This window comes from Rhodnius prolixus, unplaced genomic scaffold (genome assembly GCF_049639745.1).
Source record: "Rhodnius prolixus isolate KJV_2025 unplaced genomic scaffold, Rpr scaffold_14, whole genome shotgun sequence".
Classification (NCBI taxonomy): domain Eukaryota; kingdom Metazoa; phylum Arthropoda; class Insecta; order Hemiptera; family Reduviidae; genus Rhodnius; species Rhodnius prolixus.
In genome coordinates this window covers 9,846,212-9,859,286 of record NW_027411594.1, presented here as the reverse complement: position 1 = coordinate 9,859,286, position 13,075 = coordinate 9,846,212, and the positions used below count along the sequence as shown (strand labels likewise).

The 13,075-nt window shown below is 37.0% G+C and overlaps 1 protein-coding gene across 9 annotated transcripts in view; it reads right to left on the bottom strand.

Annotated features, from left to right (window-relative positions):
- Task6 (TWIK-related acid-sensitive K[+] channel 6) overlaps nt 1-13,075 on the bottom strand; it is a 91,243-nt gene that overhangs the window by 14,961 nt on the left and 63,207 nt on the right. For 8 of the 9 annotated variants that reach the window (XR_012457148.1, XR_012457149.1, XR_012457150.1 and 5 more), the window contains 2 exons: nt 4,016-4,171; nt 1,473-1,978 (listed from right to left, as the gene is read on the bottom strand). Coding sequence is in view for 4 of the 9 variants with exons in the window: in XM_074123580.1 (XP_073979681.1) it covers nt 1,473-1,978; nt 4,016-4,171 (662 nt within the window). In the remaining 5 variants the exon portion in view is untranslated. Of the gene's footprint in view, nt 1-1,472; nt 1,979-4,015; nt 4,172-9,052; nt 9,154-13,075 lie in introns of all 9 variants that reach the window. The other variant, XM_074123582.1, reaches the window with a different exon arrangement.

Sequence of the window (13,075 nt, the reverse complement as noted above, 5' to 3'; positions counted from 1 at the left end):
CTAAAAATGCCAAAAAATAAGGAACCATCCATTTATTGAGTGATTATATTATGTTTAAATTAAATTGTAGGTAACATTCCATAATTATGGAATTTAGAGAGAATAAAATGTTATTTGGACATTAACCTGGCCACTTATGGCGGCAAATATGTAGTCAGTAGAAGAGAATTGCGCATAGGGAAATTACATTTCCAATGGAACTTACGAGTATGTAGTAGATAGAGTGCGCTTGTGTGGTGGGCGAAAATGTGCAAGGCAATATAGCCTTATTGGCTCACCTGAACCAACAGGGTCTCTCCATTTTCAGGCTAAAATGAGCCTCCTTCGTCCGTATCTGTTTGCATAACAACTCTCTACACCAAATTACCTTCATTTCATCTCTATAATGTGACCTAACTTATAGCTGTCCAAGAAGTTAGAGCGGATATTTTTTTTTGTATTTTTAGTAGCCATAAATGGGCGACGAGAGAATTTAAGGCAATTATTATAAATTTCATCTTCATTCAGTAGCTTTGAACATTGATGTCCCTTTAATCACTCCTTAAGGAAAAGAAATCAGACGATGCTAGGTCCAGAAGGCTGATAAATCATTTATTCTATTTCATAAAGACAATTATTGTTGAGAATTATTAAAAGCATACACAATACGTGCTAATCTGGCTAGCGGAAAATAGTGCACCCATCCAAAATGTAAATAAAGCATGCTATGACGGATCAAGTCAAACAATAAATACAATAAAAATAAAGAGAAAAGGTTCGACTAGATGGAAGCGTTGCTTCTACTAATGGATGGCCCCATTTCTCGCTTTCCCCTGCATTACACTTTTGGAAGGGATTCTTTACTTGCGGGATCCCACTTAAGTCTAGATCGTAGGTCCTTCTCTAGGCTCCATACGGACTGACGGCATTCGTAGGACCGGCGCACTCTGGTCTGATCTGATGGGTGGCCTTAGAGAGTCTTCTCACCAATGCCTTTATGCTTTCTGAGAACTCGCCATCTCTGACGCCTAAACCGCAGACTGTGTTCTCAAGGTTATTGGGCCTGGATTTCGGAATCTTTTCGAATCCTGGGCAGGTTTAGGCACAATCATTAGCGTTACCTTCTCTACTGCTATCCTACTACAGTGTGATCAGAAACAGTTCTAACTGCAATTTACGAGTTTCGAAAAGAAGTCTTCTACAAACAGAGAGATCCACACCCCAAGTGCGGAAAGTAGTTGGCTGATTTTTTGTTTTTGTTTTTAAAGTGAACGCGTTCTTCCATGACAGGAAAGCGGACATTGATTAATGGTAGAAGGTCTGTTGTTGGAGGAGATGCTAGGAGTACAATGGTCTAGTTTGTGGGCTAAGTGCCGTCTATCTTCATTGGAATAACCTAAGTAAGAACAGAGGCTACAGTGCGCATGCAACGACCCATTAAACTATTTACATATATACATATGTATACAGTGAAAAGAAAGAAAAAGCTTTACCTGTAAAGCTTCGGCTTCGTCCCTTCGTTCATCCTCAGTGTTCATGGTGACAAATCTGAGCACCAGAAGGTTGAGCGAGGCAGCCACGATGGCCAGTCCAAACAATATAAATATTAAAGAGAATGTGACGTATTCCGGTTTCTTGTCCAAAGCGTCATCTTTCTGTAAGGCCACCATATCCCCAAACCCAATTGTAGTGAGGGTGATGAAACAATAATATACTGAATCGAAATAAGTCCAGCCTTCGTAACAGCTGAAGGCCGCGGCGCCTCCAGCAATCGTCAGACTGCTCAACGTTGTCACCACACAAATTAAATTTATTTCCGAAGCGTCCACATTTCTACAGCCTAACAATTTTTTAACATTACGTATCACAACTGAGGACAGTTTGTTTACGCGCTCGCCGATACTCTGGAACATGACCAGCCCAAGCGGGATGCCCACAATGGCGTAGAACATGGTGAACAACTTGCCGCCTATTGTGTTCGGTGTGGAGTGGCCGTAACCTGTAACACAATGGCATTGTTACTTACAAGATACCACTATATACCTTGCCGCAAATTTTGAATAAAAAGGAAATAACTAATATTTACAAACATCAAGTAGCATTAATCAAAAACTTTTTTTATACTTCTTAAGACCCCATTAAAAGTAATAATAATAATAATAATAACAATAATATTATCTATTAGGCCAATTTATAAAAGTAAACAAAACATGAAGATAAAGATAATACTCTTGGTTGAAAACCATCAAAGTGATAAAAATAATAATGTTTATTCAATAAAATGATAATATTAATCATTCTAATTTGTAACCAACACTCCATTTGTATAGGGTAAATACCATGAAAACTGTACTATACAATACTATACTATAACATTAATCGTTCTGATGATCCAAATATCTTAGAGGCAATCCAGAAATGAAATTTCTGGATCATTTTAAAAATTTGATGCCATAGTCTTTGTTTATTTTTTGTTTTATTAATTGTAAGAATTTTTCAATAAAAGAAGTACTCCATACTGATCTATCTCCATTAATTGTAACTATATTGATCTTCTCCATTGATCGTATCTATATTGGATATTGTTAGCTGAAGATGAATACAATAAACTTTGGCACAAATAATAGGGAAAAGAATAATATTCATTGGCTCCCCCCCTCAACAATGCCAAAATCCCAAGTCAAATCATCATTTAGAAAATGAGTGTTGAGTTGGACAGCTGATGAAAGAGAGTTTGGTCGTGTCGCGCTACATTTCTTTGTAACTTGCAACCAGGTTGGACTGTTCTAAAGTAGAAGAGCAAACATGCCGAGAAAGTGGCCGCCCAACCATCGCTCGCTAAGAGTAAATGGGTTTCTTGACTGCTATTGGCTAGTTGTCAATGCTTTGTAACTTGGGACATTGATGTTCCTGGAGAGAGGCTTGACAACTTGCCAGTGGCGGCTCCCCTTCCACAAACATTGACTCTCTCTAGACTGACATTGTCCTAGCTAAATGTCAATCCTCCATAAAAACCTGCTTCTTTCAAGCTGCACCAATTCTCACTACCAAAATACCATCCATTTTATCTTCCTCTTACCTTCTCTTTGGAGAGGTATCGTAATCGATAGAGTGTCGAGTTTGTGTTTACACCGGAAGTATGTGGGTTTAAAGTGCTGAGGAAAAGTGTTTGCTTCCGTTCGGTGAGCTTTTGCCGTAAAGGAAAAACGAAATGTTCCTACTCAATATTCAGCTTAGCTGCCAACAGATGGCGCCAAAATAAGGTTTTGGTCAAATGCGTGACGCTTCACTTAATGTTTCCGTTTTTAACAGCTGTTTCCTTTAAACCCGGCTCATCGCTAAAACTTGGTTTTACAGCTTTTACTTGAATTCGTTCCCCAGGAATTTCGATTAAAGGCACTCCTGATCAGCCATTCCCCTAAAGTGCTGTTTCAGTGCAAAGTATGGACTTACCACCTTATAAACATTAACGAGGGTTAAATAGGGAAACAAAAAATTGACATCCCGGAAGTGCCATTTTATGGAGAAGATTTTGTTTGTTTCTTATTTTTAAGATTTTTTTTCAAAGATGCTTCCTTCAAAGTGGACGTGTTGAATGAACCTACACTTTAGTAAAATGGTAAGTTTCAAAGGAAATGTAGATAAACTGCAATGTAAGAGGAAGTCAAATTAGTGTCCACACCAGATTGCTTCCTGTTACGACCCGATATTGCGCATCGAACACTCCTTTAATTTGGCCTTCCTCGCCTATATCTCTGACGTAGTACACCATTACTTCCACAGTCTTCCAATAGATGGCAGCCACTGTTTCGCCAAGATTAATGACGCTATTGAATGGCGTCTGGACGGTTATCAGGTGTTCTACCATGAACTCAGCAAACTTGATAAACCTACTTATTTCACTGCCAGCCAGTTTTAGCTAAAACTGAATTCTCCTGGGCAATACGCTACTTCGTACAATCCTGGTAACGCCCCTGGCGGGCACTGTGAGAAATAAACCATTACATAAATTTTTAAAATGAAAATATTTGCATACCTATGGTAGTAAGGACAGTTGTAGCATAATAGAAGGCACCTGCAAACTTCCACTGTCGTCCTGCCTTGTGTGGCTCCGTCTTCAGCACTATTGTCTCGAGGACGCGGTAGTCATCTGGAGATATGTTATACTTCTTGATTATCATTTTTTCTATGGCTGGACAAACAAAAACAAAATACAATCACCCAGATTGAACACTTCTAATTGTGACCACATATGGTTAACCTTAACTTGTATAACCTCATCAATGTATTTTTGTTAAGAATGAGCCAAAATGGCCGACTTTGTCTAAAGTCAAACTTTTGAAGCTTAAAGTGTTTTTTTTAAGTAAACAATAAATAGTTCAAATACAGTATAATTGGAGACAAAAGTCAAAATTTCTGAAGCTAAAACAAAGAATGAAAAATAGATGCAAAACGTGCTGTTTGTTTATAAATCGAAAGACTAAATAATTGACTACTGACGGCCAATAGATCTAGCGATTATCTTAATTCCTTTATCCATTTATTCTGGGTAATGTAACTGAAAAATCTTCTTTCTAACAGTGCTTTATTTAAAATCTATGGACGAACAGGCCGCTTCAGCTTCTAATAGCCCACTACTTCAGATCGAGAGTTCCTAATGACTACCGCAACGATTTATTATCACTGACGAACCACATCGACGTGAGGCTGAGGTGGGATACTACAGGAACATAAACTATTACGCGGTAAAGGGAAGGTCGACAGGTTAACAAAAGACGGTTACAACTCTTCTTCCATTATTGGAGGTTGATTCAACTGTTTGGTTTGAGGGAATTTGATTCAACTATGTTCCTTGTCATACATTGCACTTGCTAACGAAGGGAGCAGGAAAGTGTGTAAGGAGGTAGTGTTCAACGGGGGATTTCGGGGTTGAAAGACGTGTTAAGCCTCTCCGAGAGACGGGCTGCCATCTAAGTGCCGAACTCTGTGTTTTGTTTCTGAAGCTGAGATCGCATCTAAAAAAAAAAAAAAACGTTCACTCAGAGTGTATACATTTCAAAATTTTTGCTTCGAAAGCCACAGTGGTTGGTTTTACGAAGAGAAGATGAGATTTTTGGTTAAAATTAATGGTTCATTAATCCAGTTGGTATTATTAACATTACTATTACATTAATCGCGTTTTTTTTTATAATTAACAAAACCTGCCACAATGTAACCTTTGTCTTTTATAACATATACAGTTTATTTGGACATTATTTAGCAGGTTATGATGTGTAAGTGCAGGTTATGTGTGTTAGTTAACATGCTGAGAGAAGTGCCGCGGTATTGATCAATTAAAAATTGATTTTTAGTCAATAATTTATCAAATGGAATTGGAAGGATATTATTGGCACTAGGACTGGACAAAAATTCACGTACAAAGCAACACTATCTCCAGAAATAACAAAACGTAGGCGGGAAATATAGCACACGTGTGTTGTGCTAAATCAAAGACAATCTTCCAGTGGCAGTGGCGTCACAGAGGAAGGGGGTAGCGGCCCTTCTGTGTATTTAGGAGGTCCTCTGCTCTCTTTCACAACTTATTTCGGTTCAATACGTTGTGTTTATACTGCCACCAGTGGGGCCCCGCTACCAGTGGTGTGCCTACGTTGCGCTTCCAATATAACCTATGTAAAATATTTAATATGTCCTGATGGCGGCTCTGAACACCTTGTCGGGGGAACAGTTATCCCGCTAGGGACCTCTGCAATGCAGATAACCTACTCGCCCGTCCAATGATGACATATTTCCTTGGATAATTGCAGATTAGGTATGCTAAAATTTTAGAGTAAATTATACAGATTGACTTCATTCAATTTCATTTATTAAAAAAAAAGATGATAACATTTTAAAATAAGATTATAAAAAAATTAAATAAATTTAGGCAAGCTATAAATTTGTCAGGAATTTTTCGTAAAGATAAACATTGAGAGGAAATACGTAGAAATCGGAAATCTGCCTTTTTGATGTTAAGAAAGACACGGCGAGTGTTTGGAATTCGAATGGATGGAGAATACCGGAGCGGACTACGACTGGAGTTTTTGGGGACCAGGACTAAGCATTCGGAACCCAAGAGGAAGTTTCCAAGCAAGGCGGAAATCCATTCTATGCGGAAGGTTGTTGAAACTCGGGGATTTCAGGGTCGAAAGACTTGTTAAGCCTCTCCGAGATACGGGCTGCCATCTAAGTGCCGAACTCTTGTGTCTTGATTCTAAAGCTCAGTTCGTATCTAAAAAAAAAAAGAAAAAAAGTGCACTCAAAGTGTATACATTGCAATTACATTAAACGCGTTTTTTGTTTTGTTTTTTAATCAACAAAACCTGCCACAATGTAACTTTTTTTTCTAAAATCAACAAAACCTGCCACAATGTAACCTTTGTCTTTTATAACATATACAGTTTATTTGAACATTGTTTAGCAGGTTATGAAGTGTAAGAAGGGATAAAAATAGCTCTTGCATGTGCCTCATGTAACCATAATAAATTGCTGGCTCATCAGCTAATTGCCTCTTCTCATACCTTTCCTTGTCGGTCAGTTGCTTGTGCCTACACAATAGTTTCAACTCTCATACTCCTTTTGTAAAACAGATATTTCCTGTGAAAATTAATTCCGGCCATTTTTTGATTATGAGACGTGAACACACGCACAAAACATTTCCACTCTTGGTGCTTAAAACTTGTTTTTTGGGTGAAACTAAGTACTTTCCAAAGTACTTTCTCTTTACTTAAAAAAAGTTGATTGATAAGCACCATGATTTTCTTTCTATTAATAACTTTAATGAACTTTCAAGAATATTTGTTCATTTATTTATTGTGAGAGAGAAAGATTTAGAATACTTTTCTTATTTTTAAAAAGAGGTTAGCAATTTAACTTTGCTAAAGGTAAACAAAAAGTTTTTAAATTAAATTTCAGCAGTTCATTTTTATAAGTTCTGAGAAATGGAATAATTTAAGCGCTCTGTTAAAAGATTATATTTTCGCGTCTTATATTTTAGCTTTTTTAATTTTGTTGGTAACCCGTAAGATCAGAACAAGCGTTCATGAACACATTTTCAAAACTGATTTATTCTCCCATAAAATTTGGGGCGTTTAATCCCTTCTGTGATCTCCTTGACAGAAACTTTAAAGTTTAAAAAGTTAAGTATAAGGGTTGATTAAAAGACAAAGGTAAACGAATCAGGGACATTCATTCTTAAGTTCCTAATTTCAGCTACAAAGCAAAGCTACAAAGTACTTCAAAGCAATAAATAAATTATTATTATTAATTTCAGCCATTTACAACGTATGTAAAAGGTTGGGTATTATTTAACTTTGATGACAATATTATTCAGTTCGTCAGTAGTTAAGCTTTAAAAATAATATGTAATTAATAATTAATCTATTCAGTTAATATTAAAATTTAATGAAGCTTCAATTACATTAACGCCCGATGTACCCGTTCAGGTACATCTAATAAAAGTGCAATTTGACGTATTGTAATGTTTATTTTTGAGAAAGTAGTTTCATAAAGTGACGATAGATGACTCTAGTAATCTATACAAAAGTCAATTTTGCCGGTGACGCGAAAACTAATGTCACATAGTATGCATTGACACTCGCAGTCCAAGCAAGATTACTGAGGTAAGCTATTTGCTTTTATTATTTGTACAAATAATACATTATATAGACTTCTTTTTATTAAAAAGTATAATAATAATATCTTATTCTAATGTTTAACACAATAAATGAGGTAATTTATTTGATAAATCATATATTAGGTCTCATTTCTTTGTACTGTACACATGCAGGTACAATGGGCGTTTTTATATCACACTTTTATTTTTTCTACAGGTGCTACGAATTTTTCATAATGGCGAATCGCCGTATTTGTACAAGTCAAAATAATTATTCAAGGCTAGAGGAAGCCCTTGAATCGATATTGACTGACTAAAATGACGATGTGGAGTACGATGTTGTGTTAGTGCCACCAGATCCTGCCATAGTTAGTGACGAGGAAGAAGGAAATGAAGGCGACTTGATCTCTACAACTCTGCCAAGGGGTGTTCCCGTTACTATTGAAGTGATTCCACGGCACCCAGATCACGATATCTCCGATTGTAGCGGGAACATCCCTTGGCAAAGTTGTAGAGATCTAGTCGTCTTCATTTCCTTCTTGATTCCTTTCCTTCCTGATTTATCAAATAAATTACCACATTTATTGTGTTAAACATTAGAATAAGATATTATTATACTTTTTAATAAAAAGAAGTCCATATAATGTATTATTTGTACAAATAATAAAAGCAAATAGCTTACCTCAGTAATCTTGCTTGGACTGCGAGTGACAATGCATACTATATGACATTAGTTTTCGCGCCACCGGCAAAATTGACTTTTGCATAGATTACTAGAGTCATCTATCGTCACTTTATGAAACTACTTTCTCAAAAATAAACATTACAATACGTCAAATTGCACTTTTATTAGATGTACCTGAACGGGTACATCGGGCGTTAAAGGGATCTCCACCCAATGTTGTATATGTACTTGTAATATCAAATAAATAAAGGCAATTATTGTTTATGCTTGATTATAAAACTTCATTACTACGAGATACTCAATTAAATTATAATTTACAAATGAATTATTATAACAAGAAGTAATATATTTGTTATTAACAGCGTGTAATTCAAGTTCTCGTATTCTTCTGTTGCGAAAAATTCCTAAGGCTGGAAACATAGTGGAGCGGCGGGCAAAGCGGCGATGATAGCGAAGAGCAAAGCGGCAAAAACAAAAACTAGAAGTAGATAGAGTTGCTCTATCTTCGCTTTGCTCGCCACTATGCGCGGTCCCATATGTTTACTTGTGTTTGATTTCGCCGCTTTGCTCTTCGCTATCATCGCCGCTTTGCTCGCCGCTCCACTATGTTTCCAGCCTCATTCAAACAAATTTGGTTAATACTTTCGTTTGTCAATACTCAATAGTAATAGAAAGAAGAAAAATGAAAAATACAGATCTTCTAGTTTACGGGCAAAAAGGGGCGTGGTGTTACCTACAGGGCGGGTAGGGAGTGGTTTAATAACCACTTTTCGCTTCTGATTGGCTCTTCAACCCACCTACTTTTCACACCTCCATTCTGCACTGTGGTTGGCCAATTCTTGATTGTCAATTATTTCCATGAAAAATAAAAGATTAATTTTTTTTACTAATTTTGCCCCCGTAGGTATTTAATGAAGTATCCAAATTTGGAATAAAACATTTTCTCAATAAAAATATGGAAAATAAAAGATTTTTCTCGCTTAATGTCTTGTTTTCTGTACTAATAATGTAAGGGTTAACAGGGAAATTGGGAATAATTGGTATTTTCTTGGCTTCATGGCGGGGTATTGGTAAAAGTTTTCAACTAGCAATAATATTTTCTTGGATTGAGTAGGTGGGTGAGTAACAATAGTGTACTTAACGAATTTCAAGCCGGCTTCAGAGAGGGCTATTCAACTGTTGATAATATCTTCAATTTAGCTAACATTATTAAAATTAAAACATCAATGGATGGGGGTAAATTATTTTGTTTCTTTATTGATTTGAAGTCAGCCTTTGACTCGCTAGACAGGAATGCCCTCTATTATAAATTGCATAACCTTGGGATATCTACAAAATTTATTGAGGTTGTTAAGGCATTATATAACAAAACAGAATCCTGTGTATGGACACCGCGAGGTACAACAAGTAGCTTTCAAAATGAGATGGGGCTTAAACAGGGATGTCTCTTGTCACCTTTGTTATTCTGTATGTTTATCAATGATATGCATGATGCCTTAGAAGGGGGTATTAGGGTAGCGGGAATGAATGTCAGATGCTTGATGTACGCTGACGACATTGTGATAATTGCCGATCATCCATCAATTTTGCAACATATGATAAACAGATTAGCCAATTATTGCAAACTATGGAATTTAATAATAAATTTGAAAAAATCACAAATTGTAGTTTTTAAAAAAGGTGGCAGGAAGGCACGAAATGAATGCTGGTTTTACGATGGCAATAGAATTGATGTGGTTAGCAGGTATAAATACTTAGGGGTCATTTTAACTCCGGGACTGTCCTTCGTGAAGCATTTGGATGAAAGACTTGGTACCGCAAAATTTGGAATACACTCCACGTACGATAAGCTTTTTAAAAATAATATCATTCCGTTGTCCTCTAAGTTGGAAGTGTTTAACAGCGTTTGTAGATCCGTGCTTTGTTACGCTACACAGGTTTGGGGTTTCATGCGTTTTGAGAAGGCTGAAAAGTTGTACACTTATTTCATAAAGAAGATGTTAGCGCTGCCCCTAGGTACGCCAAACTATATAGTCTATTTAGAAACAGGAGCCTACCCCCTCTTCCTATACACATTACAGTTGCACCTCAGTTATATTCAAAAAGTCCTGTTACTCCCCAATAACAGATTGCCAAAGATCCTGGCTGAGGAAATTATTATGAAAAACTGTTTTTGGCATAAAGAGTTTAAGATTACTTGCCAGAAATATGACTGGGAAAGCAGTGACTACTTGATTAGTGGAAACAAACAAAGTTTTGATGGGTTATTTGAAAATATTAAAACTAAGTTTAGAAATGATTTAATTTCGAAGGCCCAAAACTCTACTTATCATGCATTGTATAAAAAACTTAATATTAACTTAGAGCAGAACAATTACTTTTCTGATAAATTTAAAATAAATTTTATTAAAGTTATTTTCAAATTAAGAGGACAATTGCTGAATCTGAATTTTAATGTTGCCAGAGATGAAGCTGTACATTTATGTTCCATGTGTAACCAGTTTGCGGTTGAGGATACCTTTCATTATGTAAGCGTCTGTCCTGTACTATCTGAATTCAGAGTAAGATGGTTAGGAAAGAAAGCACTATCTGAATTAGAGTGTATAGAATATTTAAATGGAAGCGACTGGGATAAACTATATAATTATCACATGAGAGCATGGAAGTACAGAAGTTTCCTCATACAGGAATATAACACTTAGTGTATATTAGAATGTAATGTAAATTGTGCGATAAGTTCTGGCTGCTATTTTTATATTGTAAATTTTTAAATAGAATTTGGTCAAGCAGATGGACTGTTGTCCATGCTTTTGTGTAAATATGTTTTGTTGTTTATAAGATTATGTATATAGTAATTAAAAATAAAACACTTCAGTCAGTCAGTCAGTCAGTTGGTATTTTCTTGGGAAGTAGGTAAAAGGAAATTGTGGGTCATGTTTCACCTATTGTTACCCACCATTTTGTATGTTTATTTGCATAGAGGCTGCTATTTATCGATTTTTAAAGATTTATTCATTAAAATAGTTTGATACCAGTTCTTCACTGTTTGGAGTTTTCCTTAAAAACTGGATCCCACAATTTTCTTGAAAATTCGTATGTTGAAGTCTTCTACTTTTAAGTACAAATTGTAAGTTTTAATAAAATTTATTTACGTAAACTGTAGCAGGAAACAAAAATTCATGTGATTGCTGATCACAACAGATTTTTTCACATACATAAACTTTTCCAGATTTCCCAAAATAGCAATTATTCCCTTTAAACTTTCAAAAAAAGGCTAATTAGAGTTTAATATTTACTGTTTTGCCAAATGCTGTAACCTGTCTGTCGGTACCAACAAAATGGAGTTCGAAATGTAAAAGGAGAAGTAGGTAAGGTACGTAAGTGCCCATGATGTATGTAAGGTCACAATTTAGGTGTCGTACAAGTGAGGTGAATAGTACAGATTAAAAGAGGGTTTTGTTACAGTCCAAGAGGAAGGGAATTTATTAGGGATGTAGATAGTGAACGGTATCGAAAGGATAGTTACTACCGGGAAGGATTCTCTTCCACAGGAAAGGCAATAAAGAGAGGAAGTCAGAGTGAAAGGGAGAAGGATGAGGAAGTGAAAGGAAAACGGAGATACTGTCTACGGGATAAAAACTGGGACGGCCGGGATTACCCCCAGATACACGCCGTCCGTAAGAGGAGTAAAGGTGGTTTTTAAGAAACTTTGTAAAAGAGTGCTGCTTCCACTTCCTCGCAGTAAGCCCTCTCTCAAGCTACTGCCGGCCCCAGTTGGTTGGCTGCCTCCGACCCTATTGTTTCCTTTCATGCCAGCAAGAGGCCGCGGGTGGAGGCCGTCATGCGGACAACGGACTTACAAACCTCCCTGGTCCGCACTAACACAACCAACTCAACTCTTTTCTTTTCTCTTTTTTTTTTGCTTCCTCAGCCTAGACTCTTTTCCTAAACGATGGAACTCTGCCGCCGGCGAACATCAGCAATAGCAGCTATAGCCGCAGTTGGACGAGTAGGACAGGGCGATATCTGGAGTTGGCTGGAGCAACAGAGATAGAGTAACTGAGAGAGTTGTTTGGGGGGGGGTCGAACGGGGGCGGGGGCGGGTGAGGTTTGGTAATTTGGAGGAGGGCGGAAGCGAACAGTGTGTAGCTCTATGTGCGGCATCTATGAGGGCGCGCTGCTGTTGGCCTTGGCTGTTACCATGGCTACCTAGTGACGTCATGCCGCCGCCAGCCCCGCACAGCTGTACTACAAGCTGGCACATGCACACTCATACACACACTGTACATAACATACGTATGTACTCAAAACTTGCGTTTACACATGATTCTCTGTATGACTGTAATTAGCTCACTAACACTCTCAACTACTGCACATGTGAATACAATACAAACACAAATCTACAGCATATATTTACAGTTCACATGATAATCCGAACCCTTTCACTTTCTCTAACTATTTGCAAGGGTGGGTTGGAGGTTTCATCGGCAATCCAGTTTAGAGTGGCCTTGAAATTGGAAATCACTCACATGACTTCCTCTGCATTTTCGATCTTGTAACTCACCATTTTTCGAACTTGGATTTGGGAAAAATACTTAATTATCACTAATTACCTACTTTAGAAAACTGCACATTAATCAGAAATTACATTTTTAGGGAAACAAAATCTAAGGTAAGTAAAGAATCCATTCAGTTGTACTGCCAGTTGTGGAATGTTGCTTTAAACTCTTGAGCTTAAGCAACTCATTATAAAAGAATGC